The sequence below is a fragment of the Poecilia latipinna genome, unplaced genomic scaffold (assembly GCF_001443285.1).
Source record: "Poecilia latipinna isolate Pla-1442-1.1 unplaced genomic scaffold, P_latipinna-1.0 Scaffold188, whole genome shotgun sequence".
Taxonomy (NCBI): domain Eukaryota; kingdom Metazoa; phylum Chordata; class Actinopteri; order Cyprinodontiformes; family Poeciliidae; genus Poecilia; species Poecilia latipinna.
In genome coordinates this window covers 433,480-459,272 of record NW_015112804.1, presented here as the reverse complement: position 1 = coordinate 459,272, position 25,793 = coordinate 433,480, and the positions used below count along the sequence as shown (strand labels likewise).

General features: G+C 40.1%; 4 protein-coding genes across 7 annotated transcripts in view; 2 read left to right on the top strand and 2 right to left on the bottom strand.

Moving 5' to 3' along the window:
- Positions 1-4,168, bottom strand: part of gnsa (glucosamine (N-acetyl)-6-sulfatase a) — a 13,388-nt gene extending 9,220 nt beyond the window's left edge. The window contains exons 1-2 of one of the 3 annotated variants that reach the window (XM_015030672.1): positions 3,841-4,168; positions 1,993-2,052 (exon numbers count right to left, since the gene is read on the bottom strand). In XM_015030672.1, coding sequence (XP_014886158.1) covers positions 1,993-2,052; positions 3,841-4,002 — 222 coding nt within the window. In that variant the 5' untranslated portion in view covers positions 4,003-4,168. Of the gene's footprint in view, positions 1-1,992; positions 2,053-2,609; positions 2,777-3,840 lie in introns of those variants that run through there. The other 2 variants (XM_015030673.1, XM_015030674.1) reach the window with 2 other exon arrangements.
- Positions 4,169-5,010: 842 nt separating this feature from the next.
- On the top strand, positions 5,011-10,454 carry dennd6b (DENN/MADD domain containing 6B). The gene is made up of 20 exons (XM_015030671.1): positions 5,011-5,236; positions 5,528-5,566; positions 5,671-5,713; positions 5,795-5,898; positions 5,974-6,054; positions 6,138-6,243; positions 6,645-6,724; positions 6,800-6,862; positions 6,934-6,989; positions 7,082-7,204; positions 7,295-7,390; positions 8,089-8,183; positions 8,264-8,329; positions 8,405-8,469; positions 8,545-8,634; positions 8,707-8,760; positions 8,829-8,938; positions 9,226-9,328; positions 9,411-9,485; positions 9,560-10,454. The coding sequence occupies exons 1-20, from the start codon at positions 5,096-5,098 to the stop codon at positions 9,680-9,682; spliced, it is 1,713 nt and encodes a 570-aa protein (XP_014886157.1). The 5' UTR covers positions 5,011-5,095; the 3' UTR covers positions 9,683-10,454.
- Positions 10,455-11,362: 908 nt separating this feature from the next.
- Positions 11,363-18,699, bottom strand: gcc1 (GRIP and coiled-coil domain containing 1). The gene is made up of 5 exons (XM_015030670.1): positions 18,500-18,699; positions 16,804-17,272; positions 15,189-15,827; positions 13,307-14,144; positions 11,363-11,921 (listed from the first exon to the last, which is right to left on the bottom strand). Exons 2-5 carry the CDS (start codon positions 17,176-17,178, stop codon positions 11,503-11,505), a joined length of 2,271 nt encoding a protein of 756 aa, XP_014886156.1. The 5' UTR covers positions 17,179-17,272; positions 18,500-18,699; the 3' UTR covers positions 11,363-11,502.
- Positions 18,700-19,867: 1,168 nt separating this feature from the next.
- On the top strand, positions 19,868-25,415 carry LOC106946388 (ADP-ribosylation factor 4). Of its 2 annotated transcripts, XR_001424758.1 has the most exons (7): positions 19,868-20,122; positions 21,328-21,408; positions 22,532-22,641; positions 22,710-22,781; positions 22,855-22,980; positions 24,922-25,199; positions 25,320-25,415. XR_001424758.1 is itself a non-coding variant. In XM_015030666.1 (6 exons), exons 1-6 carry the CDS (start codon positions 20,056-20,058, stop codon positions 25,006-25,008), a joined length of 543 nt encoding a protein of 180 aa, XP_014886152.1. In that variant the 5' UTR covers positions 19,868-20,055; the 3' UTR covers positions 25,009-25,415. The 2 variants fall into 2 exon arrangements, 1 of the variants encoding a protein (XP_014886152.1); XM_015030666.1 differs by having other exon boundaries at positions 24,922-25,415.
- Positions 25,416-25,793: the final 378 nt, after the last annotated feature.

Sequence of the window (25,793 nt, the reverse complement as noted above, 5' to 3'; positions counted from 1 at the left end):
AGCTAAATGTCACTGGTCAGTTTATGTTTATTTGGCGGCTTGGCGCTTTTTCTGTAAGCTAAAAATGAATGAGCGGAGTTTGATCCCACTTGTAGTTCTAACAGCGGTCATTTGGATCCCGGCTGAGCTTTACACCGTGTGCAGTTCTGGTGGGTCACATCTGCCACCCCTACTGAGCGTCTCAGACTGCGGGTTAAACAATTTAATCTAGTCCCCAAAAGAGTAAAAATTAAGCAATGTTGCATCACTTTCTCCTCCTCTGGATGTCTGACACCACCTGAACCTGGGAATCAACATCCCCGTCTTTCCGTGGATCATACGGGTAGGCTTCACTTTCATGTCTATTATTTAGCATCGTTTGTAGAAAAAAAAGAAAAAAAAAAGTCCGCTGCTTTTGTGGTTTAGGTTTGTGCTGGTTAGGTGCAGACAGTGATAGTTTTGTGCTACTCTCCAACCTGTCTAACTTTTTTTTTTTTTTTTACGGTTGACCCGTCAGCTTTTCAGTTCGCGAAACCACAAAAAGGCTAATAAACCGGCGACCGTCAGAACCGCGCAGGGTAAAAAGCTCAGGCAGGATCTTAGGACAACGGGAGGAGCTCATTCATTTTTAGCTCACAGAAAAAGCAAAAAATTAACTAAAGTAAACTGACCAATATGATTTAGCCTTTTGCGTGCCCACCCCCATAGGCTCACACTGATGTGCGCTACGTACAAGATGCTTTGACACAAAATGTTTTTTTCTCCACAATTTTAATAGTAAAGAGGGTTAGATAATAAAATATACAATAACTATTCTTTTCTTTTTTATTTAAAAGGAAAATCTCAAGGAACTCAAAGTGTAAACGGCTGCAGCTGCAATAATCCATCCTGTCACCTGGAGGAAATTTAGAATCACACAGAAAAGCTCCAAAAGGGACTCAAAACTCTGAACTAAGAACTTCTGATCACATAATAGCAATTAACTATTTCTGCCATGGTAAATCATTACTGACATCTATAGCGAGTAATCCCTAACAATATGATCATACCGCATGCAATCATGTGTACATATGTATTATTGTTATTAAGAGTGAGCTAAGAAAATGTATGTCTGTATCAAACAAGTAGCCCTTCGTGTTACTCTGTACCCATGAAGTAGCTCCCAGTCTCAAAAAGGTTGGTGACCCCTGCCGTATTGTATGCAACATACAATTGTGGTAAGTATAATTATTATGTTTCATAATAATTTGACTTAAGTTTATATATCTAAAATATTGATACTGTAGTTTCACATCCCCTCTTGAAATTTTATTTTATTTATGTATTATAGTTACTCATATGGAGCAAAATCTGGGCCATAATATTTGTTCAAAAGGAAAAAAATTGAAGCTGAAAGAAAATCTTGAATCTGAAAAGTAGTTTTGAACATATTTTTTTCAGTTTCAAATTTTTATTTCCAGATCATTTTTAAAAGTTACAAACCTTTTTTCAATTTCAATATAATTTTTTTAGTTTCAAATCTTTTTTTTTTTTTAGTTTTTTTTAGCTTTATTTTGAACAAACTTTGTGGCCACAATGTAACGCCATATTCTCAACTCAACTGGGAAAATGATTTTGCACTTTGAGCACAAATTTGCTTTGTTTCTCTATTGTTTCTGTTTGACATGTAAAGTATTCTGTAGACTCCTATATAATATCTAATCTCTGTTCAAGGCTTTGACAAAATAATAAAAAAACAGAATCAGTATGAGTGAGCCTTGTCCTGCTTTAAAATAATGATAGATAATTTTAGGTAAAATCTTATGATAATATAAACTTCTTTACTCTTTAGAATTTTAGGTAACATCCTCAGTATATTGTGCTGCCATTAGATCCAAACAACATTTATGTACTTAATTATCCCAGATCTGAAAGTAAAAGATCTGCAAACGTTCACATTAAAGCACAGCTCTGATTTTGTGGTTGCAGCTTTACTCTTCCTCATTATAAGATGCCTGAAGTGGTGATACTTACCGCGTTTGTGAAGGTTATCCCAGTGTCACCAATTAGTTTCTTAGTCTTGGTCAAAGGGTTCTAAAAGACAACAAAGTGGTTTTGTTACATCACGACTTGTAGAAAGAAACTAAGAATGTCTTAAAAATCCCTTTAAAGACATAAAGCAGAGGCTAAACCAGGGGTGTCAAACTCCAGTCCTCAAGGGCCGCTGTCCTGCAGTGTTTAGATGTGCCACAGGTAAAAACCAGCGGAATGAAATGGCTTAATTACCTCCTCCCTGTGTAGATCGGTTCTCCTGAGCCTTGCAAATGACCTAATTATTCTTTTCAGGTGTGGTGCAGCAGAGGCACATCTAAAAGTTGCAGGACAGCGGCCCTTGAGGACTGGAGTTTGACACCCCTGGTTAAGGTTTCAACTCTAAATTGCAAATTTCTGCTTCATGTTGCAACTTTAAATTGAGGCAACCTGACAGTCCAGTCCAGTTCTTAACTGGTTTTAATCTCATCTAAAGAACAGTGACTTCTTTGTGTCAATAGGTAATTTTTCATATGTGGGGGTTACCCAAGGTTCAATCCTGAGACTCCTCCTATTTGATATCTACACCAACTCAGATAACAAGAAATAAGATTAGTTACCATAACTACGCAGATGACACACAGCCCTACGTTACAATGCCACCAGGTGATTCTGAACCCACTCAAGCAATGAATAATTCATTCATTGCTTTCTACTCAGTTGAATAGAAACAAAACTGAAGTTTTAGGTCTCCGGACCTAAAGAGGAATGATCTAGAGCAGTGTTTCTCAACCCTGGTCCTCACCGCCCCCCTGCTCTGCATGTTTTAGATGTGCCTCTATTCCAGAACAGCTGATTCAAATGATTGCATGACCGTCAAGTGCTGCAGAAGCCTGTTAATCACCCAGAGATGCAATTCAGGTGTGTGGCAGAAGGGAAATACCAACAACATGCAGGACAGGGGGGCGGTGAGGACCAGGGTTGAGAAACATTGATCTAGAGTCAGAATGCAGCTTCAGTTATTACAGCTAGAAACTAAAAATCAGGACTGAAATATGGGTCTGAGCCTTCACAGATGCATAAAGACGGTTACAAAATCAGTCTAACACCTGAAGAACATTTCCAAAATTAAAATACTAATATCCCAGAAAGATCTAAAGAAACAACCGCGTGTTTATCTTGAGAGCACTGAGAATATACTTTAAAATACTTCTGTTAGTTTATAAATCTGTGAATAGCTCAGCACCAAACTACATTAAAGATCTGCTGTTGCTGTATCAGTCTTCTGGTTCTGTTTTGTGTCCCCAGAACCAGAACCAAACATGGAAGTTTGTTCCATTAATCTGGAACAAACTTCCACTAAACACCTGAAACATGTGTTCGTTCTTTTAAATTCAGGTTAAAAACTCATTTTATTAAAGCTGCCTCTCATTGACAGGAACTGAAAAAAACAGATTTTATTTTTATTTGATAATCATTATTCTTAATGATCGAATTGGTCAAAACGTAATGTTTGTTGCTTGTTTCATAATTGATTACCGTTTTAAACCACTTTGCCTTGTTGCTGAAATATTCCACACAGATAAACTTTAAAACGTTTTCCTTCACACGATGCATTATTGTCCTCCCCAAACCCGTATTTTGACCTAAAATGATGAGATAAAGCTTCAGTGAAATCCTGCTGACTCTATTAAGATTCCTAAATGATGGTTTCAGCCAGGAATGTGAGCGGTCAGCTTTAGACTGAACTAACAATTATATTCAGACGTAATGAACATTTTTACCACAGTTAACACAAATCTGAAGCTGTTAACCATTAAATATCAATTAGTAGTGATAACATGTACCGACCAAGCCGCCCATGGCGATGTCCAAGTCGTCAGTGAGGATTAAAACGATGTTTGGTCTCCGGTTGGCTTGTCCAAACAACCCGTAGCTTTGCTCGCTCCACAGAGTGACGCAGATTAGCAAACAACTCAAAAAGCTCCTCAAACAGAAGCGATTAAACTCCATTTTCTGAATACAGGTGGAAAATACCGAAGCTAGCAGTCCGTAGAGTCAAAGTCGCGGCTTAAAATAAGGAAAAGATGGTGTTCAGACCATAAAACTAACTGCTCGGCGCAACACTGACAAACAACGGTTTCCAGTATATCGGTCACGTGCTACCGCTCAGATACGGAAGTCCCAATCAGCTGACTGCCGCGTCCGTCAGTTTCGACGCCATATTGTGTGTGGCAAGTTGTGGAAAAAAGAAAGTCATAATTATTGTTTTAAGGCTTTTAACATTGTCTGCGAGGGATGTAGTGATACCAGAGATGAGCAGAGTATCTCATATTGTACACGCATATTTTTACTCAAGTAAAGGTAAAAAGCACCCATCCAAGAAATTACTCAAGTAAGAGTAAACATTTATTTGGTAAACCATCTACTTAAGTACTTAGTAACTGATCAAATTAGCAATCCAGGAAGTGAGGACAAAATATAGTAGCATGTCCTACATCTTCAGCAAGTACTGCTAATCCATCTCTATAGCTTTTGCTGTTTCTCTCTAAATGTCTCTGTGGCCATATGGTTAGAAAGCATTAATGTAGGTTTCATTTCAACTCATCTGTGATTTGGTGTTCTACTTCCAGTACTATTTGAGCTTTTGGGATGCAAATAAACTGTTATGTTGCCACAATTACGCATAACAACTGTCTGAAAGAATAAAGTACAAGGAAACTCCTTCTAGATGCCCAGCATCCAAAACCAGAGGGAATAATTGTCCAAGCATGCAAGAACTCTATCAAAAATTTATGAAGAAGTCTACAAAAAGAATAAATCACAGCTAATAGCAATAATAGTTTATCACTATTATGTAGTGATACATAAGCATCAAAATGATAAAAAATAAAATATTAAAATATTTCACCCTACTTTTACTGAATCTATTTATGTGTCACAAAATATTACAATTTTTAACCATATGCTAATATTTCAGGCGCACCTGTATTATTGTTATTTTTGCTCAGAATCGATGGGTTTGGATCCGCCTCTCCAGCTGTTGTGCGCCCCCCAGACTCCCCAACTGCTTATTTCAGGGGAGCCGAATTTCGCACCTGCCGCGATGGATCCGTTGGACGGGTTCGGTTCTCCCAGACGGGAAGAGGCTTCGGCAGACAGCCGATCCGGCTGGACCCGCTTCTCCTCCTGGCTGGAGTGCGTGTGTGTGGTTACCTTCGATCTGGAGCTCGGACAAGCCATTGAGGTGCGCTAGCTTAGCATCGCTAACACCAATTTTCGTTTGAATAATGTACCACTTTAAATCGAAGCAGTCTAGTAGAAAAACCTACTTTGTAAGACAAAAATATTTAAACATGAAAAAATGCCTAATGCTTAATTCTTAATTCGGCGTGTTTAGTAGCTGAGAAATCTATTTGTTTTTAAAATTATTTGGTCACATTTTTCTCATAAATAAGACTTTTGTAGAAATGAAGACTAGTTAAATTGATAGAATTTTAAATGGAGTCTGGTATTCATTCATTCTTTCCGCTTGCAGCTCGTTTATCCGCAGGATGTCAAACTCACAGAGAAAGAGGTGATTTATTATTGTCATTAATTGTATTTTTTTATCCAAATAAATCTGATATTCAATTAAGTCATTTCATCTGACTTATGGTGCTATTTTGATTTATTTGTCAGAAAACCAGTATCTGTTACTTGTCTTTTCCTGACTCCTACTCGGGTAAAGAAACATTTATTAAATTTAGTTTTTCTGAGGAGGTGAAGTTCAAAGGTCAAACGATGTAAATCTGATTTTCCTCAGGATGCCTTGGGGACACTCAGTTCACCTTCAGGTTACGCCAATCAGTTGGGCGTCAAAGTTTCAAAGTCGACATCTATAACAGAGACGCCCCAGCCACGCTGCAGGTGAGCTTACCTGAGACATCTGCATTCAGGTGTGTCTCACAGAGAGCAGGTAAAACAAGTGTGATGTCTCCTCAGAGGGAAACGGCACATTTTTTCGGCTACGTCTACTTCCGTCAGGTGAAGGATGTGTCTGTGAAGAGAGGCTATTTTCAGAAGGTAGCTCACCTGTTCTCCTCCATTACTTGATGTTTAATTTGATGAGGTCACCTGAAGGTTTTTATCTTGACGTTACCTTTCAGTCGCTAGTGTTGGTGTCCAGGTTGCCCTACACACACCTGTTTCATTCGGTGCTGCAGATCATTGCACCGGAGTTCTTCGAGAAGCTGGAACCCTTCTTGGAAGCAGGTGATGACGCTTGTCTGAGTTTCTGAAATTCAAAAGGTGGAAAATTTTTACTTTTGGAACTCAGAAATTTCCAATATTTTTTTTTCTAGAGACTAATTTCAGAGTTTTTTTCTAGCAAATTTACAACTTTAACCTCAGAAATGTCTTATTTTCTTTTAGGAAATTTGAGAGATTATGTTTTTTAAATTTTAGATTTTTTTAATAGCATTTTGTTTTTTACTTTTCAAGGTCAGAAATTTCTTAGCTTTTTTCTAGAAAATTTCTGTGACTAATCTCAAGGGTTTTGAGTTGAGTATAAATTTACGCCTTTTCTTCTAATACAGGCTTGTATATTGACTCCTCTGTGCCTGTATCATTAAAACAAGTCAGTTTGACTCATCCAAACTCTGTTCATCTTGAAGTTTGCAATGAGATTGACCAGTGGCCCAACCCCTCACCTGGACAGACACTCAACCTGCCCGTCGTGGGCGTTGTCTTACAGGTCAGCAGAGGTAGACACAGGTAAACGTAGAGACGTGTGGAAAATCACCTTTTCTGTTATTTTTCTCTGTTTCAGGTTATAATTCCTTCAAAAACAGACAAACCGGGAGGAAGTCCCGTCAAACAGATAACTAACGAGGTCAGATCCGTTCTCCCTCCTCCTTCCTGTCCCTCAGATTCTGTTGTCATAGTAACAGCTTGTCCTTCTAGAGCCCACTGCCAGCTCCAACACTCCTTCCAACCATCCACGAACTGGACCTCTTTAAGTTAGTGCTGCCCCCTGCCCTTGTTATGAACTGAACCACTGATTGGTCCCAGCGGTAGCCGTCTCTCACCCCCCCTCCTCCGTCCTCCTCAGGTGTTTCCAGTCGGTTCTGATCCACCTCCAGATGCTGTGGGAGCTGATGCTGCTCGGCGAGCCGCTGGTCGTCATGGCGCCGTCTCCAACTGTCTGCTCAGAAACGATACTGGCGCTGGTCAGGTAGCTACTAAAAGAGCCTGGGGGCCAATCAGCAGGGAGTGTTGGCGTTGTCATGGTAACAGCAGGTGTGAACATTTCCATCCCTCTCAGCTCCATAAGCCCTCTGAAGTTCTGCTGTGACTTTCGGCCGTATTTCACCATCCATGACAGCGAGTTCAGAGAGTACACGACCCGGACGCAGGCGCCGTGAGTCTGTGGCCCCCAAAACGCCAAATTAAATGTTTAATTTTAAACGTTTAACATTTTAAATATTTAAAATCTAATTTTTAAATTTTAAATGTTTAAAATTCAAGCAAGTTGAACATTTTTATTGTTTTATTATTTATAGATAAACTTTATTTTAACTTTTTAAATGAAGTTTATTAGTACATTTTATAAATAATAAAGTTTGTTATAAACTATTATAGTTTATTTTATAAAGATGAGGCTGAACATGAAGCTTTGAGGCCCTCTTGTGGCTGGGAGGCCAATCTGCACCTACATGTGAAAATCTCGGGTCTATCTGCTTGACTTTACATAACTATTTTTATTAATAATTTGAAAGCAAAAGATGCTTAATAGGAGATTGTTTTTATTTAAGCCTAATGAAAGCTAGAACTTCCACTTGAGGAGTTCTGGGTTGAGTACATTTTTAAAAACAAGTTTTTTTTTTATCTTAAATGCAACATGTTTATGCTTCTAGCTTAATTTCTCCTCTAAATATGTTGGTCTTTCATTAAATGGTCTTTGTTAGAGTCTGTATACACAAGTTAAAGATTAATCAGTTACCAAATTAGTTGACCATCATTTCAGTAATCAATTAATCACAATTAATCCGATTAATCGTTTCAGCTGCCAGTGTGATTGTTCCACATACCTCTCGTTTCTCTCTCTTTCTGCTTCAGTCCAAATGTGGTTCTGGGAGTCACCAACCCGTTCTTCATCAAGACTTTTCAGAACTGGCCTCACATCGTTCGACTGGGAGAGATAAAGATGGCCGGTAGACTTCGCTCTCTTTGTATCGGTTTGTCTCTGACTGCAGATCAAACCTTATTAGATTTGGGTGTCTGCGTTTTCTAGGTGATCTTCCGAAGCAGGTGAAGGTGAAGAAGTTGTCCAAACTAAAAACTCTCGACACCAAACCAGGTAACTTAGCCTGACTCGTCTTTCTGCTTTTAGTTCACGCCTGCAGCTTGCTGGTGTTTGAATGTTTGTGTGCAGGGATTTACACAGCCTACAAAACGTTTCTACACAAAGACAAGATCCTTATCAAGAGGCTTTTGAAGGTGAGCACAGGTCCATGTTGTCTGGTCATTTAAAAACCAGCAGCTTACAGAGAATCCTCTTTTTTTTTCTTTCAGGGAATCCAGAGGAAAAGGCCGTCAGAGGCTCAGAGTGCCATCTTGAGGCGACACCTGCTTGAGCTGACGCAGAGCTTCATCATTCCTCTGGTGAGGAATCGGTGCAGAAGCAGGTGATTCTGCAGGTGAAACTGTCAGTAAACCCTCCGTCTTGTCTGACAGGAGCGGTACATGGCGAGCCTGATGCCTCTGCAGAGATCGGTCACACCCTGGAAGGTACGGCCGTCATCACAGGGGATCTCTAGCAGCAATAAAACAACGACTTGGTGTTTGTTTTTGCTCAGACTCCTCCGCAGGTTCGTCCCTTCAGTCAGGATGAGTTCATTTCCACTCTGGATCAGACCGGCCCTCAGCTCACCTCCATGCTCAGAGGGGACTGGATGGGTCTGTACAGGTGAGTCGCACAGGTAGCAGCAGGTTAACTGCTGTGGTGCATCCAAAAATTATTGTTGTAAATATTCTCTAATTAAGAATGTTCTTAAAACTAATGCAAAGCATCATGGGATTTGACCTCAGAGCAGCATTGATGTTAAAATAGAAAAAAAGCAGAGATGGGAAAAGTTTTTGCTGTTTCAGACATCATCCTGCCACCACCGTGTTTGACTGTCAATATGGCATTCTTTTGCTGTTTTCACACCAGATACGCCTAATTTAAATTAAATATCGTTTTCTTCCGCTCAGGAGGTTCTTCAGGTCCCCGAACTTTGACGGCTGGTACCGCCAGCGCCACAGAGAGATGACGCAGAAGCTGGAGAGCCTCCATCTGGAGACGATCTGCGACGCAGTGAGTGTCTTTCCTCACCTCCAGTGTTTGAATATTTCCGACGTGTTTCCATCTTGTAACGGTGACGCCGGGTTTTGTGCAGGACCTTATGGGCTGGACCAAAGACAAGTCGGAGGTGGAGATCGTGGACCTGATCCTGAAGCTCAGAGAAAAGCTGGTAATGAGATTTAAAATGAGAAGACGGTTCTGGAAATTAATCAGAATGTGTTCGTAACTGCCTGTTTCTTCCAGATCAAAGCTCGCCGGCAGCAGCTGCAGGTCAAAGATGAAGTTTTAGACAAACTGGACGCTTTCATAAACTCTATAGTCGGCTCGCTGCCTGAAGACCTGCAGCCCGTCCTGAACGCACGCTGACGCCATCACACCTGATATAAGCCCAAACAATGCAGAAAGCAGATGAGTCTGGTGAAGACTCATCTGCTGTCATGACGACACAGAAGATTTTCATTTATCTCAACAGAAAACCCAACAGCAGACAGTCGAAGCACACAGCCGTTATTTTTCTAGTCTGAGAAATTAAAAACACTAACATGCTGCTCTCCATGTATTTCATCTTAATATACTCTGAATATATTAAGACTTTATTCCCACGTGACTTATTCTGACAATAGTATGACTATTTTCTGGTTTAATTTTATTCTAGTACAAATTATCCTCATATTAAGACTATTTTTCTGCTGACTTTATTCTCATAAAATAACGACTTTAGTTTCCTACAACTCTTTTCTTGTATAACTTATTCTTTTTTTTTTTTTTACTATTACGGCTTTACTCTTCTACTTGTGGGATTACTCCTAGTAGAGGTGTGAATATAGTCACAAGACTTTATTCTTGTAACTATATTCTCAAAATGACTTTAATTTTTTATGACTTTATTCCCACTGCTTAAAGCTGAGACATCTTGATAGAAACTCAATGTAGAAGTGAGATAATTCTGGCTGCAGATATTTCATAGATATTAATTTATGCGAATATATTAATTTATCTAAAAGAAAAGCCCAACTCAGAATAGCAGACAGTCGAAACACATGGCATTATTTTTCTAGTATTATAGAGAAATTACCACTAACACGCTGCTCTCTCTTCATGTATTTGTGCTCTAAAAAATAAAACTTGAATCATCTGAGCCTGGGTCTGTTTTGAACTTAACATTGAAACTGATCAGGTTCTGGATTCAGTTTAGTCTGGATTAAGTTTCCTTATACATCAGGATGTTGGTCTGGATACTTTTCTGAAATAAAGTCCTATTAATGACGAAAGAAATGTACAAACGAAATTTACGTAGTAGTTCCAAGCTTTTTGCACCGAGTTCACGTAACTAAATTTGTCAGTAAGAAAGACAAATTTACATTTTATCCATGACGGACGCAAAACGCTAGGTAGCTAGCTAGCTAACGTATTAGCAGCTAATTAGCGCTAGCCACAGAACGCAACGAAGATATCTGCGCGCGATTCAAACGTTGGACAAAAAGTCCCGCGATTAAAATAGTCATACGACGACAAAACCTACGATTAAATCTATAGTATTTAACTTTCATCAATGTTTTTTGATGTTAAAACTGTTATGCTGACATTTATGATGCAGATAATATGAACAGATCGACCTCCTCCGCCTCCTTGGTTAGCTACTATTGCTGTTTGAATAAATGTACCTGACCAAAAACAACCAATCAGAGCAAAGAGGAGGGTCTTAGCGCTGCCACGTACTCTCTGATAAATGTACTAATGGCGGAGAATCAACCTATCGTGTCTGCTAACTAGCTTTAGCATTCACAGCAAGATGTGCTAGCTGGAGCATAACAGACTGATAGGGAATGATTGGCAGCACTAAGACCCGCCTCCTGGCTCTGATTGGTTGTTCCTACTTAGAACTAGGAGCAATGGAGCTAATTTTTTTCTTTTCCCGCATTTTTTCTGTCAGGACAGTGAAAAATCTAATGAATTTAAGCCTTAATTTTACATACATTAAATTCTGTAAATTAAATAAATCTAAAGAAAAATGCTTGTTCTAAGAATGAATCCCAGAAAACATACTCAATCTCACACAAAAAATAGTTTATTTTCCAATTAATTCAAAATATAAAGACAATCTGCTGGATTAGAGCTTTAATAGTTGTCACAGTGAGCCAGTCATGGTCATATGTATGGAATTACTCATGCGTCTCTCCAGGTGTTCACCTGCGCACGGGGCCCCACCAGGCGGGCCCCTGCAGCTTTATAACGTCCTGCTTCTCCTGTGGGCTGAAGTGCAGGATGGTCAGGATGGCGTTCAGCGTCTGCAGCCGCCCGCTGCTGTCCTGCAGCGTCAGGAACTTGTAGATGACGTTCTTCAGGTACTCCAAGTTGGCTCCCTCTCGGTTCTGGTCCCGGATCAGCTTGTCGAGGCGGCCCTGCAGCGCTGCAGTCTCCTCCTCGTGCCGCTCCGCGTTGGCGATCAGCCGGGCCTGCAGCTGGTGCAGATCCTCCTCCAGGCGATGTTTCTGCCGCCGCAGGCCGCCCGTCTCCACCTCCTTACGCGCCAGCTGCTCGGCGTACAGCAGCAGTGTGGACTCAGTGGGCGTGGACTGCCGCAGCGCCTCGCTTACCGCGTCACCTGCACAGTCGGACAGCAATGATGTTTTGATAAATTGCAGAGAATTTGTCATGAATATCTAAAAATATGCAAACCTATTCCTATAGTTCTTATAAAGTATATAAATAAGTATGTAAATCTTATAAAGTATTCTTTTGAATTATTCATATTTGAACTGGGGAGCCACAAAAGTCATTAAATTAAAAATATAAACATTAGTTTATGATTCTTTTTAACTTAACCTTTTCAGCCATCTTTTAAAAATGAAATCTGTATATCAGGGGTGTCCAAAGTGCGGCTCGTGGGCCACAGGTGGCCCCCTGGACTGATTTTAAGTGGCCCTCCAACTACAATTTAAATGTTACACAAGTTTATCTGCCAGCACAGACAGCTGATGCAGATGGAGACTTTTTGTTTTTAATAATTACAAACAAATTAAAATTTCCCCATAATGAAAATGTTTGCTGCAATAGAAAGCATCCATCTATTTATGGCCACACTTTTTGAGCACATCTATTTAGTGACTTTCACTCAAAAGCAGACTGCTTTTAATTTAGTAAACATGGTGGTTTACATCAAAATTTCATACAAAAAGTAACAAATCGGGTTTTTGTAGTTGAGACATTTTTTTTTTTTGCTCTAGCGGCCTTTATTTGATAGTTAATTAACAGGAAAGTGTGTAATGAGAGAAGGGGGAAGACATGCAGCAAAGGTTGCCAAGGCCAGGAATTGAACCTGTGACAGCTGTGTTGAGGACTAAGGTCTCCATATGTGGGTTGTGCTAAACCCCTGCACCACCACAGCACACCCCAAGTTGAGACATTTTTTCTATTTGTTTAGTATTTCTTTCCACAAAAACGTGCAATTTGAAATCCTTTTTAAATTTGGGAGGATATACTGATTTACACAACCATTCTTACAAAATGTCTAACTGTTTTATTTACTGTATGCTTAGTTTATTGTTGAGCAGATAAAATTTGATTTTAAAGTGTTTTAAAAAGTAGTAAAAAAGTATTTCTGACTTGGCAATTTAAGCCCACGTGTCAAAAAGTTTGGACTACCTTTTGCATACGCTGCAAAAACACAAAATCTTACCAAGTATGTTTGTCTACATATTTGCAGAGAATACATTTGAATTAAAACACAAAATGTACTTCCAGAAAAATCTAAGATGTATTTTTAAGCGAATTAATTTCCAAAGTGTCAGACTTTGTAATTATATGGTCAATGGAAACGCAGCTGCAGATAAAGATTGGTGCATATTTGTAATGGAGCTGCAGATACTGATATGTGTTTGTCTGTTTATGTTTGTCCATGTTTATTTATTTTTTTACCTGCCTATGTTTTACTGTTCCTTATACCTCTATGAGATATCGTTGATTAAACAATAATAATAGGAATAAAACCTTCGCAGTCGGAGGTGCCAGCGGCAGCTTCCTGCAGACCATCAGCGGCGGGGTCGTTGGAGTCACGGCTGCAGGTGAGCACGGCGGCGCGCAGCCTCTCCAGCTCCTGGTCCTTCTCGTCCAGCAGCGCCATCGTTCTCTCCCGGTGCTTGTGCAGCTCCACCTCCAGCCGCTGCAGCTCGTCGCGGTGCTGCGCCTCGCCTCGTTCCAGCTCCTGTCTGTGGGAGAGCTGCAGCGCCGCCGCCTGCTGCTGCCGCTCCTCCAGCTGCTGGCGGTGCCGCGCCTCCGCCTCGTCGCTCTGGATCCGCAGGGTGATGTACTTCTCCCGCAGCTCCGCCAGCTGATCCCGGACTTCCTCCAGCTCCTTGGCCTGGCAGCCATCTTTAGCAGTCTTGTTCTTCAGAACCACCTGGGCGCGCAGCTTGTAGCGCTCAAACTCGTCCCGCAGCTGCTGCAGCTCCTGCTGCTGCAGAGCTGCGGTTCTGTCCTCGGCGTCTGCCACATCCTGGATGTTCTGGTCCGGGTTCCTCTGAGTCGCCAGCAGCAGCAGCTTCTTCACCGTCTGCAGTTTGTCCTTCAGGACGGCCACGTCCAGCTGCGACTCGTCGTTGAGGTCGGTGCTGGACCTGCTGGAGGCGGCGATGGCCAGCGTCTTGTTCTCGGTGTCCAGCTGCAGGATCCGGTCCCTCAGCCTCTGAGCTGCCTGCTGGTCCCGCTGCTTCGCCTTCTCACAGGAACCCAGCAGCTCCGACAGCTCAGACACCCGCTGCTCCAAACCCGCAACCCGCAGCTCTGCAGCCTGAGCGCGCTCTCGCGCTCGCTCCTCTGCCTCGCAAACCTGCGAAACAAAAACTAAAAGCATGAGACACACGTCTGCAGCTCTGCAGTGCTAACAACGAAACAAACCCAGAAAACTGGTGGATAAATCTGTGGCTTTGTCACCAAGACCAAAGAGGTGATGGTGGAGTTTAGGGGGCAAAAATCTGCTTATTATACAAAATTTACGTTTTGCCAGTTTTTCTAGTTTTATTTGAGTCTCAACTGCTTCTGAAAACAACCAATTGCTTAAAAAACAAAACCAAAAAAATAAAAAATAAAATAAAAAAAAAGCCGCATTTTGGCAACAAGTTCATGTTAATTGGTGCCTGGAAAATTAGCTGGTTCAAAACCTCCAGAATGTCACAAATCAGGAGGCACTGCCTCGTTACCTAGCAACCCCAATGGAGTTCCACCGTTACCTAGCAACCCCGCTCAGCTGAAGAAAGCTCTTTCTGGAGGAACAGCAATTTTCTAATTCTTTATTATTTTCCTTTTAGTAATAAAATTATTACAACTTTATTTTCATTTCATTTATTTTTCCTTAATTTATTTTTCCAGTTGTATCTGTGCATTTCTACTAGATTTATAGATTTATATTATTTTATTCAATTATTTGACTTACCTTTGAGAGTTGCTGTTTTAAATTTCACAGTACTTTCTTTCATGCACAATGACACTAAAAGGAACTCTAATTTTGATTTTCATGTCATTACGACAGTATTGCAACTTTGTTCTTGTAATATGACTTTTATTCTCATAATATTACCACTTTCTGCTGCAAAAAGATTCAAAAATGTTTAAAAGTCTCTTAAGGAACAACAAAAATTCAGTGACTGTGTGCAGTTTAGTGACTGGTGTCCTAAAGCAGCATATTATAAACGTGTTTATCAGCAGCAGTATTTGCTGTGCCATATAATTACCTACAAAAGAAGTAGGTAAATAGTTCTGATCATTACTTTCATCGTTATCACAATAATTCTAATATATCGTGATAAGCCTGTAGGTCCGTATCGCCCAGACGTATCTAAATAAACTCCAGACTCTGTGCCCGTTCTGATCTCACCTTCTTGGTCTCGTTGTGGATCTGCTGCTGGAAGGAGTTCTTCAGCTCCTGCACTTCCTGCTGCAGCTCCTCCACTCTGGGGTCCGGCTTCCTCTGCTCCTCCTCCGCCGCCTGGAGCCTCCTCCGCAGCTCGTCCCTCTCTTCCCTCACCAGGTTCAGCTGCGCCTCTGACTCAGCCCCCCGGTCCACGGCCTGCGACGAGGCCAGGAGGGCGGCGCTGGCGTCATGCAGGCGCAGCTCGGCGTCCTGCCGCAGGTCCCGCTCCTGCTGCAGGAGCCTCTGCAGCTCCCTGAGCTGCTGGACGTGGTCCCCCTGCTCCTGCTCCCTCTCGTGCTGCTGCGTGATGATGCGAGCGCGGCCCTCCGCCACCTGCTGCTGCAGGGCGTGAAGCTCCGCCTCCTGCGCCGCCGTCACGGCGGCCAGACGCTCCTGCAGCTCCTGCACTTCCTGTTTCAGCTGGCGCTTGTCGGCCTGGAAGCTCGCCTCCATGCGGGATTTCTCCTGCGAGACGGTGGACAGCGAAGCGGTGAGCGTGCTCAGCTGGCTCTTCAGCTGGGCGACACGGCGCTCGGCCTCCACATTGGAGGGGGGAGGAGCTTGATGTTGCTCCGCCTCCACGCTGCCGCTGTCAGCATCAGGCTGCAGAAAAACAATCGGCACATATTACTGGACTGAACATCAGGTCGTTATCCTGAGCCACACGCTCGACGTCACGCTGAGTGGGAAACAGCTACTGTCATTCGGTTGCCGTGGCAACAGGTCTGCGTGCAGAGTAAAGTTGGCAGAGCGAGAGAAAAGAGGAAAACGAGCCACTTTGAGTTGGACAATTAGGGCCAAAATAAAAAACATAAAATTGTGAGAATGAAGTCGAAATAATATGAAAATAAAGTCGTTGTATTATGAGAATAACGTCATAATATTACAACTATTATAATATGACTTTATTCATAAAATATTACCTCTTTATTCTTATGTTATTTAGATTTTATTTATGACTTCATTCTTGAAATACGATTTTATTTTTATATTATTAGACTTTTATGTAGTGTGACTTGATTCTCATGATACTATGACTTTGTTTTCGATATATTACGACTTTATACTGGTATTATATAGACATTATTCTTGTATGATTTCATTCTAATGTTATATTTTATTTTGTAGTTTTCCCTTGTTTGTGGCGCATTTCAGTCTCTGTAATTTCTATAAAAATAACAAACGACAAAAACTGGAGAAATTGTGTAAAACGATGCGATATTCACAACAGTCATCAAATATCATAACATATTTCATATATTATAGAAGTCGTAGTTTGTTAAATTTTATCAAACTACAACTCCAACAGTGGAAATAATGAAATATTAAATTATTGTCCAATATTGAAGAGACATTAGTTTTGTCCTTTCTTGACGGAAGCCAAACTGTTTATGTATAAAGGGAGAATACATAGTTTGCTCATCAAAACATCATAAATGTTCTCATATTTTATCGAAATTGGATATTGTGATAGATTCCGGCTCATCCAGCGAGAGCAGCAATTAGCCGCTGTCCAATCCAGTAACATATACTGTTAAATCATGTTAGATTTAACAGAAAGGAAGTGACTCAGACGTACCGTAGAGTCGGACCTCTGGCCCGGTTCCCCCTGGTCCTCCTCACTCTGCTCCCCTCTGTTGGTCTCACTGGTGGTGTCCACAGACGCTGCTGTGTCCACACTGTCCTCGCTGTGCAGAGAGCAACCGTCGTCCAGCAGGTCCAGCCGCCTGGCTGCATCTGGCTCCTGCTGCTTAATGTCCAGGTCCTGGGTGACGGTCAGAACCTTCAGGCTGGCTTCCAGAGCCTCCTTCTCCTTCAGGAGGCTCTTGTAGGCCCGGACTACATCCTTAAAGCGGGTCTGGTACTGGACCAGCTGCTTTTTCTGAGACTCGATGGTGTCCAGCAGCTCCTTCCTGCTGGGGCCGCCGCCAAAACTCATCCCAAACTTCTCCATGTCGGGCTGAGTCCAGGTCAGACCGGTTCCATCGTCATACAGAGATCAGACTCATGCAGGTCTCATAGTGGACTCGGCTGTCCTCGCATCTAAACTAAAAGAGAGAAATACTTCATTAAACATCTGCAGGCTGACCTGCTGTCAGTTAATAAAAATAAAATCAGAATCAAGCTGTTTATGGATACAAATTCGGTTTTTATATCAAGTATTTAATTTCCTTTTTCCATTGTTTGAATTGATTTGAATTAATCTGCATGAACACAGATATTCACAAGACTTATCTTTTTTAAAAAACATTCAAGATGGCTGCTAACGAAAATTTATATTTGGACTACAATTGCCAATATTTATATTGTCAGATTAAACAATTTCACCCATCAAAAACAACAACAACAAATTTGACTTATTGATAATTTTTTATCTTATTTTTCTTGGTGCACAATTGTTCAAGATGGACACTGTTGTTATCCTATAATTAGATAAATCTGTTGTGGTCAAATCCTGCATATTTATAAATATTTTGAACCATGGAAATTCTATATATTTTCTTGATCTTGTTTACTTTATCTGGTAGCTACTTGTCAAAATGGCCAACAGGTGGTTATGGAGAGTATGTTTCATCCTAAAATTAAAGTGACTAAAGGGAAATATGAAAAACATTCAACCTGAGAGGGTGAGGATGCAAACTTTAATGCTTGTTTCCACACTTTGAATTTTTTTTTTACAGTAATATGTTGCACGGTTTTATTCTGTTTGGATATAAAATATTTTAAAATATTTTCTGAAATATGTTATTATTCAACTCCAATAATGTGAAACTATTTATGGATCCAGTCGCGCTCCTAATTATTATTGGGTGATTTCTGCAATCTGGTTCTGCTATTCAGGATCCGGTTTTGGCTTTAGTCCAGTTAGTTTGGATCCTCAAATAGTGACTTCCTGGTGCAGCAACGCAGTCTGTAAATATAAATCTTACAGGCAAATGCATCACAGTCCAGTCTAGTAATACATTGAAATTGTTTGAATTTCGGTTAAAATACAGCTCTACAGTTGTAAAATAAATGTAGAATTTCAGGTTCCACAAGATTCCACATTCAGAGACAGATAGTGGCAAAAATGGTAGACAAAAAGCTCTATTTTATGTCTATGTATTGAAAAATGTTTATTTATATATTCTATTTTTGATTCACTTGTCTTAAATTTGTGTTTTAATTAAGCAAATTTCGTTGTAATCTGCAGAAATTGTTGTTTTACATTCGAATTATCAAAAAGTCTGACAACTTCACCGTCCACTATCCCGCTGGTTGGATCCGGTTCTTACCTGATAATCGGTTTCCAGATGCAATAAGCGGCTTTCAGCGCGTTAGAGTCACAAACTAATTAAACTAAATATACTTTGCTGTCGACATCAAATCGAAACACAACAAACCGGTCCAAAAAAAATCCTGTTAGCCCTCTCCTGTCTCACAGAAGCAGCTGTTGACAGCCGCCATGTTCTGCCACAGCGGAACTAACGAGAGGACCGCCCTGCGGCAAACAGGAAGGGGCGGGGACAAATGTCACCCCCATAGAGGGCGCTATTTCCAGTATTATTTAGGGTAAGTGTTTTTTTTTTTCCTTTGAAATGTTTTTTGGATTCCAGTCATGATTAAAACATTTAAAAAACGGAATATATTGTAAATTAGTTATTTGTTGGTTTTACTCTTTCTTATTATTTTATTATTAAAGCTGTAGACGACTTTACTCCACTTTTGAGAAGCGTGGATTCAGTAGAGAAAGCAATAACCCTAGGTCTGTGGTATATAAAGTTGCTTAAATAGGAAATATATTCACATTTTTATACCATTTGAACCCTTTTTATATTTTTCAGCTAATTCTATATTTTTTAAAAAAATATGTTTTTGACTTATTGAATCAAAATCAATGTGAAATTATTTTACTATTCTTATATATTTTTTAACAATTTTTTTAGTCAAAATTCTGTATTTTGCTTCAATAGCATCTGACTCATTAACGACAGATCAATATAAAATTGTTCTGTTACACCAGATAGATGAGACACACTCATTTTTATTATTCTGTTGTCTTCTGTAGATTATTTAGACACTTTATAAATCAAAATTTATCATTTTTCCTCAATAGCTTCCAAGTCATGTGACTTGTTGACTCAAAATCAGTGGAAAATTATCTACTGGACTATTTTGACAAGGCACACTCATTTTTACTCCTCGTCAGTGGATCACATGACATGGAAGCTATTGAAAACCTATTTTGTATTTTTATAAAATTACAGAAAAATAAAAAAGACTTTAAATGGGATAAAAATTTGTCTACCAGTCTAGTAGAACAGTTTCACATTGATTTTGAGTCAATGAGTCAGTGAGTCTGACCTGGAAGCTATTGAAGAGAAATAATACATTTTGACAAAAAAATTGTTAAAAAATTTAAAAGAGTTAAAATTTTAAAAGAAAAAATGTGTGGCTCATCTATTCAGTCTAGTGGAACAATTTCACACTGATTTTCAGTCAACTATTGGATATTTTACTCCGCTGTATAAGACATTTTGTTTAATACCTAAAATATCTAAATTATGAGAATATAATTTTCATGTCTTCATTTTTTTCCTGGGGACCCAAACGCATCATTGTTCTTGGAGTTGTTAATAAAGTTGTTTCAAAATCGTGACGTCATTTATTCCGCGTTGGCCTGGACGTGGCACCAAGGAGGAGCAGCGCCCACAATTCTATTTGATCCGGTTCTTCTAGGCTTGTTATTCGGTTCTGACAGCAGCCTCAGCGGGCTAAGCGCCTAAGAACTCCCACCCTCAGCTTGTCATCTACTCAGGCTGCCTCTGTGGAAGACGTTGTTGATTAAAAAATGGGTCTGACCATCTCGTCTCTGTTCTCCAGGCTGTTCGGGAAGAAACAGATGAGGATACTGATGGGTAAGCGTTGCGGCTAGGCTAACTAGCTCCGATCTGATTGGGCCAGTACCGGCGGCTGACTGAAAGCGAACTCTACAGCCGAACTGCTGCTTTTCAACGGTCACACTTTACGCTGCCACCCGGTTTAAGTTCGTGCTGATCTATGTTTTACTGCGACTTTTAAAGAAAACGGACCAAATCGAAGCTAAGTTAGTTAGCAGACGCTAACGGTCAGAGCTAAACGGAAGGAGTGGTAGATCTGTTAAAACTGTCAGATTCAGTTAGTCTTTTTCCATTAATCTTCTGATCCAGTCAGAAATAATCAGAATCAAGCTGCTGTCAGTTTAGAGACAGTTCTCTTAGTTGCTGTGTAGTTTTTCTGCTTTTAGAAATGGTCATCTACTGTGTCTTTATGACTTCGTGTTGCTATTGATCCAGTTTTGTCATTGATCAACTCCTTAATCTGTTGATCCAGTTGCGTTGGGCTGGATTCACTTCCAGTAGCTTGTGTCCATTTGTTTGAAACTGGTTCCAGTTGTGATTTGATCTCCAATAGTCAGGATCCACTGATATTATGTTTTTACATTTGGATTAAATTATTTTGCCTGGATTATTTTCTTGATCCACTTGCATTAAACTCTGTATTTATTTTATAGCTAGTTATGTGAGTCGAAGATCTGAACATTATCTCTAAATATACATATATTTTTAAACCATAATAAAGTTGTGGATTGGTTTTGTTTTTATGTGGTGTATTTCCTGTTTTCAGGAAACTGAGTCCAGTTTTCAGGCGCAGTCCTGAAGTTGCTGCCTTGAAGGTTTAGTTCTGGATGAATTCTTGTTGTTTCTGGATCCTTTTCTGTTATTGTGGATTTGTGTGTCTGTCTGTTCACAAACTGTTAGATTTAAAGAACAGAAAAGTAAAGAATTAGTTGCAAATATTTAAAAAATATTGAATTTTTAGGGTGAAAAGTTACATAAGATGAAGTAGATCTGACCATCAGGAAAATGTTTGTCCATTACTTGTGGTGTCCAACAGGGGTCAGTGTTTGGTCTCAATTATTCTTGTTACATAAATGGCCATTTTAAGTTGGCCAAAATAACATAGTTGTTTTAGTAGAAGGATGTGTGTGATTACATAACATATATACCATTTAAACACCAGTAAGTATGAACCAAATGATCAGAGTCGGTAATCAGAAACATTCTGCCTTTGCTTGTTTCAGTGGGTCTGGATGCAGCTGGAAAAACAACAATCCTGTACAAACTGAAACTCGGAGAGATCGTCACCACCATCCCAACTATCGGTGAGCTCAGATCGTCATTCCAGCAGCTAAATGCTCAAAGGTCAACAGGAGGAGGGTTGATGAGATGAAATATTGATTATTGGTTGTTACTGCATTGTACCTTTGTGAACTTCAGAGTTTTATTTTTGTCCATTAGGACAGAATCAGATCAGGAGTATCAGTAACCAACCAATTCCTGACTCCAGTTACTCTATTTGTTCATACTCTGGAACATTCATTTCCAAATCAGCCCTGCTTTATATTCACTTTTACCTTCCACTAAACTTTCCATCGATATGAGTGGATCCACCTCATTTGCTTTTGCTCTTGCCGTTCCTCTTTAAATCTGCGTCTGACAGACTTCTCACTGCTCTGCGTTCATGAAGCCTCATTTTCAGCTCCTCCGGGTTTTTGGTTGCCGATCAGGTATTGTTTGAGCTTTTCAGATGCTCCCGGTGGTAAAAGCAATACCTTGTTGCCATGGTTACGGATCATAACTCCCCAAACCAGAGGGGCAAGTCGTAAAAACAAAGAGTAGAGCCTTGCAGAAAAGCCTCAAATGTAGAAAGTTTAGCGAACCTAACAAAATGTTACCAACTTATTGTGACATTTTAGAAAAATGTGGATTTAATATCTGGAGGAATAAATAGAGCGTCATCTGCATGAATGGAAACTCTTTTCCTTAAACTGGTGTTTGAAAGACCATTTCACTGCATGCGCTCAGTGAGAGACTAGCTCTGCTTCTATTACAAATGAGCGCAAAACTTTGTCAGTATTCCATTAATGTCGAAAAAACACAATTTTACATTTTGTTTCCATTATATAAGAAATATAATCAAAATCATTTGAATAAGTTTTTCATTAAAAAACATCATCCTCCAACCACTTCCTGTCGTCTTCTTTGTCGTTTCTGCCAGTAGTAACATCTGATTGTTGATCGCATGAATTCTGTGGTGCGGAAAAAGGATTTCCGTTGCAATTTTGCAAAATACACCAATTTCAATACAGCCAAAAAAAACCTCCTCATCCTAGTGCAAAGACTTCTCGTTGAAATTGCCATGTTTCCACTGAGCTGATTTGGTTCTACAGTCATCGGAAACGTTGGCCTGACCTGGCGCTCGCTAACGGCTGCTGCGTGTTTCAGGTTTTAACGTGGAGACGGTGGAGTACAAGAACATCTGCTTCACGGTGTGGGACGTCGGCGGCCAGGACAAGATCCGACCTCTGTGGAGGCACTACTTCCAGAACACGCAGGTACGCCCCCCGCAGGCGCAGGCTCAAACTGCGACTACCGACGTTCTGACCCGGTTCTTCTCCTGCAGGGTCTGATCTTCGTGGTGGATAGCAACGACAGAGAGAGAGTGGCCGAGTCGGCGGAGGAACTCTCCAAGATGGTGAGTGGTCAGTAGATCCAGACATGATCTGTCATCGGTGACATCACGGGTCACATGACTCCGTCTCCCTCAGATCCAGGAAGACGAGCTGAAGGACGCCGTCCTTCTGGTGTTTGCAAACAAACAGGATCTTCCCAACGCCATGGGAGTCAGCGAACTCACCGACAAACTGGGCCTGCACAGCCTGCGCAGCAGAACCGTAAGGATGGATTTACAATCACCACCTGCAGAACAGGAGCTGTGGGAAGCTTAGCATAGGGTGGTATTGAGAATAATCGATTAGTGAAGTAATTGTCAACTATTTTACGATTAATTAGACGCAAAAAAGGCCATCTGCTGAAATAACAACACATTCAGAGCAGTAATTTAGCCAAAACTGTGAAACATTTTTACCTAAAAGTTTCACTTTGTTGATATTATGTAAACAAAAACTCAAAATAGCACATTTTCCTGTCCAATTATTAATCAGGTAATCAATAAAATAATCCCTACACTGTATTGGAATTAAGATGCAGATGCATCCTTTGCTACAAATGATCGATCGTTCACTAAAGGAATGCTCTGCTGCATTTTAGGCAATAAAATTTAGATTGGAATTGAATTATTTGTATCTTTTAATGCATCTCTAATATTGCATAAATTAAAAATGTGCAAAATCGTACAATTTTTATCGAGTTAATTGTCAGTATAATCGAGATTAATCTATTAACTGAAATAATTCCTCGTTGCAGTAAGTATTTAGCTCATTTAAGCAGCTCAGATGAATTAGATTTTTTTGCTGTCTGAACGTTTTTCTCACATTATCTCAAAGAAAATGTTAAAAATAATTACTTTTCATCTTATTGCCACAAACCCAGAGCTGGAATTAGGTCTGGACTTCTGATATAGTTAAAATATCTTCCAGTCCTGTTGAAAATTAAAGTTTATTATTCATTTGGAGGGTAAACTTGAATTGTTATGTCATTATTAATATATTACTTAAAAATGGACTCAAAATAATAATATAATTTATTACAGAATTTCTGGGACAGTTTATGGTCCAGTGAAACTTGTCATTGTGACATTTAAACATATTATTCCATTTCTTCAGCTCTAGTTGAGAGACTGCTGCCTCCTGGTGGCTGTAATGTGCATTACACACCTGGTAAAATCTGAAAAGGACAAATCTCTTAAATCTCTTCAGTTCATTTCTCCTAAAGATTATTTGAAGCTTTGACAGTTATTATTCTCTAATTCAGAGTGTTAGAAATTTGTTTTTTGTGCAATAAAGCAGTTTTCCTTCCCTTTGGCAGAAATGATGCAACCAACATTTCACGTCTTTCCTTCCTCTTGCGTCAGGACTTTTTGTAACACTTCCTATTGAAGTGTAACAGAGTCACATGAGTCACTCTTTATATGTGTTCTGTTCTGTTTGCGCTTCAGTAGTAAGAATTGTCCTTATTTGTATTTCCTGGCAAACTTATTTCCTGTTAGAAATTTATAGTATGCTGTGTTTCTTAAAGCTGCAGTATGTAACTTTAATTTTTATTTTACCAATTTTTGAAACATTTTATGAGACAGATAATCTGTGGAAAAGTGGAGCTCCTCTGCCTTCCCCCAGTCCTCCCAGTTCTTAATAGAAACGACCAATCAGAGCCAGGAGGCGGGTCTTAGTGCTGTCCATCACCCTTGGTGCACTGCTTTAAACAGAATCTCGTGGCTGCTTGAATAGAAAAATTGGTTTCTGAATCAAATCGTGACCCTAAAAGTTGGAGTCAAATCAAAAGTGAAAGATTTGCATCTCAAACAGCTACCCTGCAGCTAGCTTAGCCTGCTGTTAATGCTAAAGCTAGTTAGCATAGCCACTGATAACTGTCAATAAATGGTTTTCCCAAACGTAAGGCGGTTTTCCACCCTTAGCACATTGAGCTGCATGTACATGACGCTGGTTGACAGCGCTAAGACCCACCCACTGGCTCTGATTTTCTTCTTGAATAGTAGCTCAGGGAGGACGTGAAGATTAATCTTTTCACATTCCTTCCTTATTTTAAACCTTCACAATTTTAACAAATAAGTAAAAATCATGATTTAGTAAAAGTCACAAACTGCAGCTTTGATGCTGAATGGATTCTGGTTCTGACGGGTTTGTTTCTGGTTCCAGTGGCACGTCCAGGCCACCTGCGCCACTCAGGGGACGGGTCTCTACGAGGGTCTGGACTGGCTGTCCAATGAGCTGTCGAAACGCTAGACGCCTACAGGAAGCAGCAGGATGATGTCACCGTGTACAAACCGAGGAGGGAGGATGGGGAGCATTTCACAGGACTGTTTCTGGGGTGTTTTTGTTTTTTTAAATTATAAATGTATCTGTAGGAGGAAGTGATGTCATGGACTCTGAGCTCACCTGGTTTCCCATCATCCTCTTCTTCTATTGTTTGTTAGGTCTGTTTGTTTTCTTTTAATCTGTTTTAACTCCAGATCATGTGACCAGATGTTGTAGGGAGAGGGGGGGCGGGGCTTACAACAGGTGACAGTTACCTGGTCATGTGACTCATTCCACAGAGCCGGACCTGACGGCCTCGTCATTCCTTATCAGTGTGAAGAGGAAGAAACACAGACGCAACAACGATGCAATAAAGGTTTTTTTTTCTTCTCAGATGTCTTTAAGTGCACTTTTTCACTAAAGTTTCACCTTGACCTTTGACCTGCTTTTTATTTTTATTTTTTTTTATTTTTATTTTTTTACAAGAATGAAACAATACACATTGGTCGTTTTAGTATCTGTGGACTAAAATTAGTCAAGTTTAATGCATTTAATGAATAGAAAAAAATAGGATTTTTCAGTATTTAACCTGCTGATCAATAATCAGAACCAACTTTGATTTTCAAACTTTGCCATCAGAAGATTATGATATAAGAACCAAGGAGTCGGTTAAATCTTTGAATATTACGAATTAGTTGATGAAGAATCTGACCAATATCATTAATCCTCTTGGATTACATTTGTTCAGGATATGGAATAAGTTCAGGAGGAAG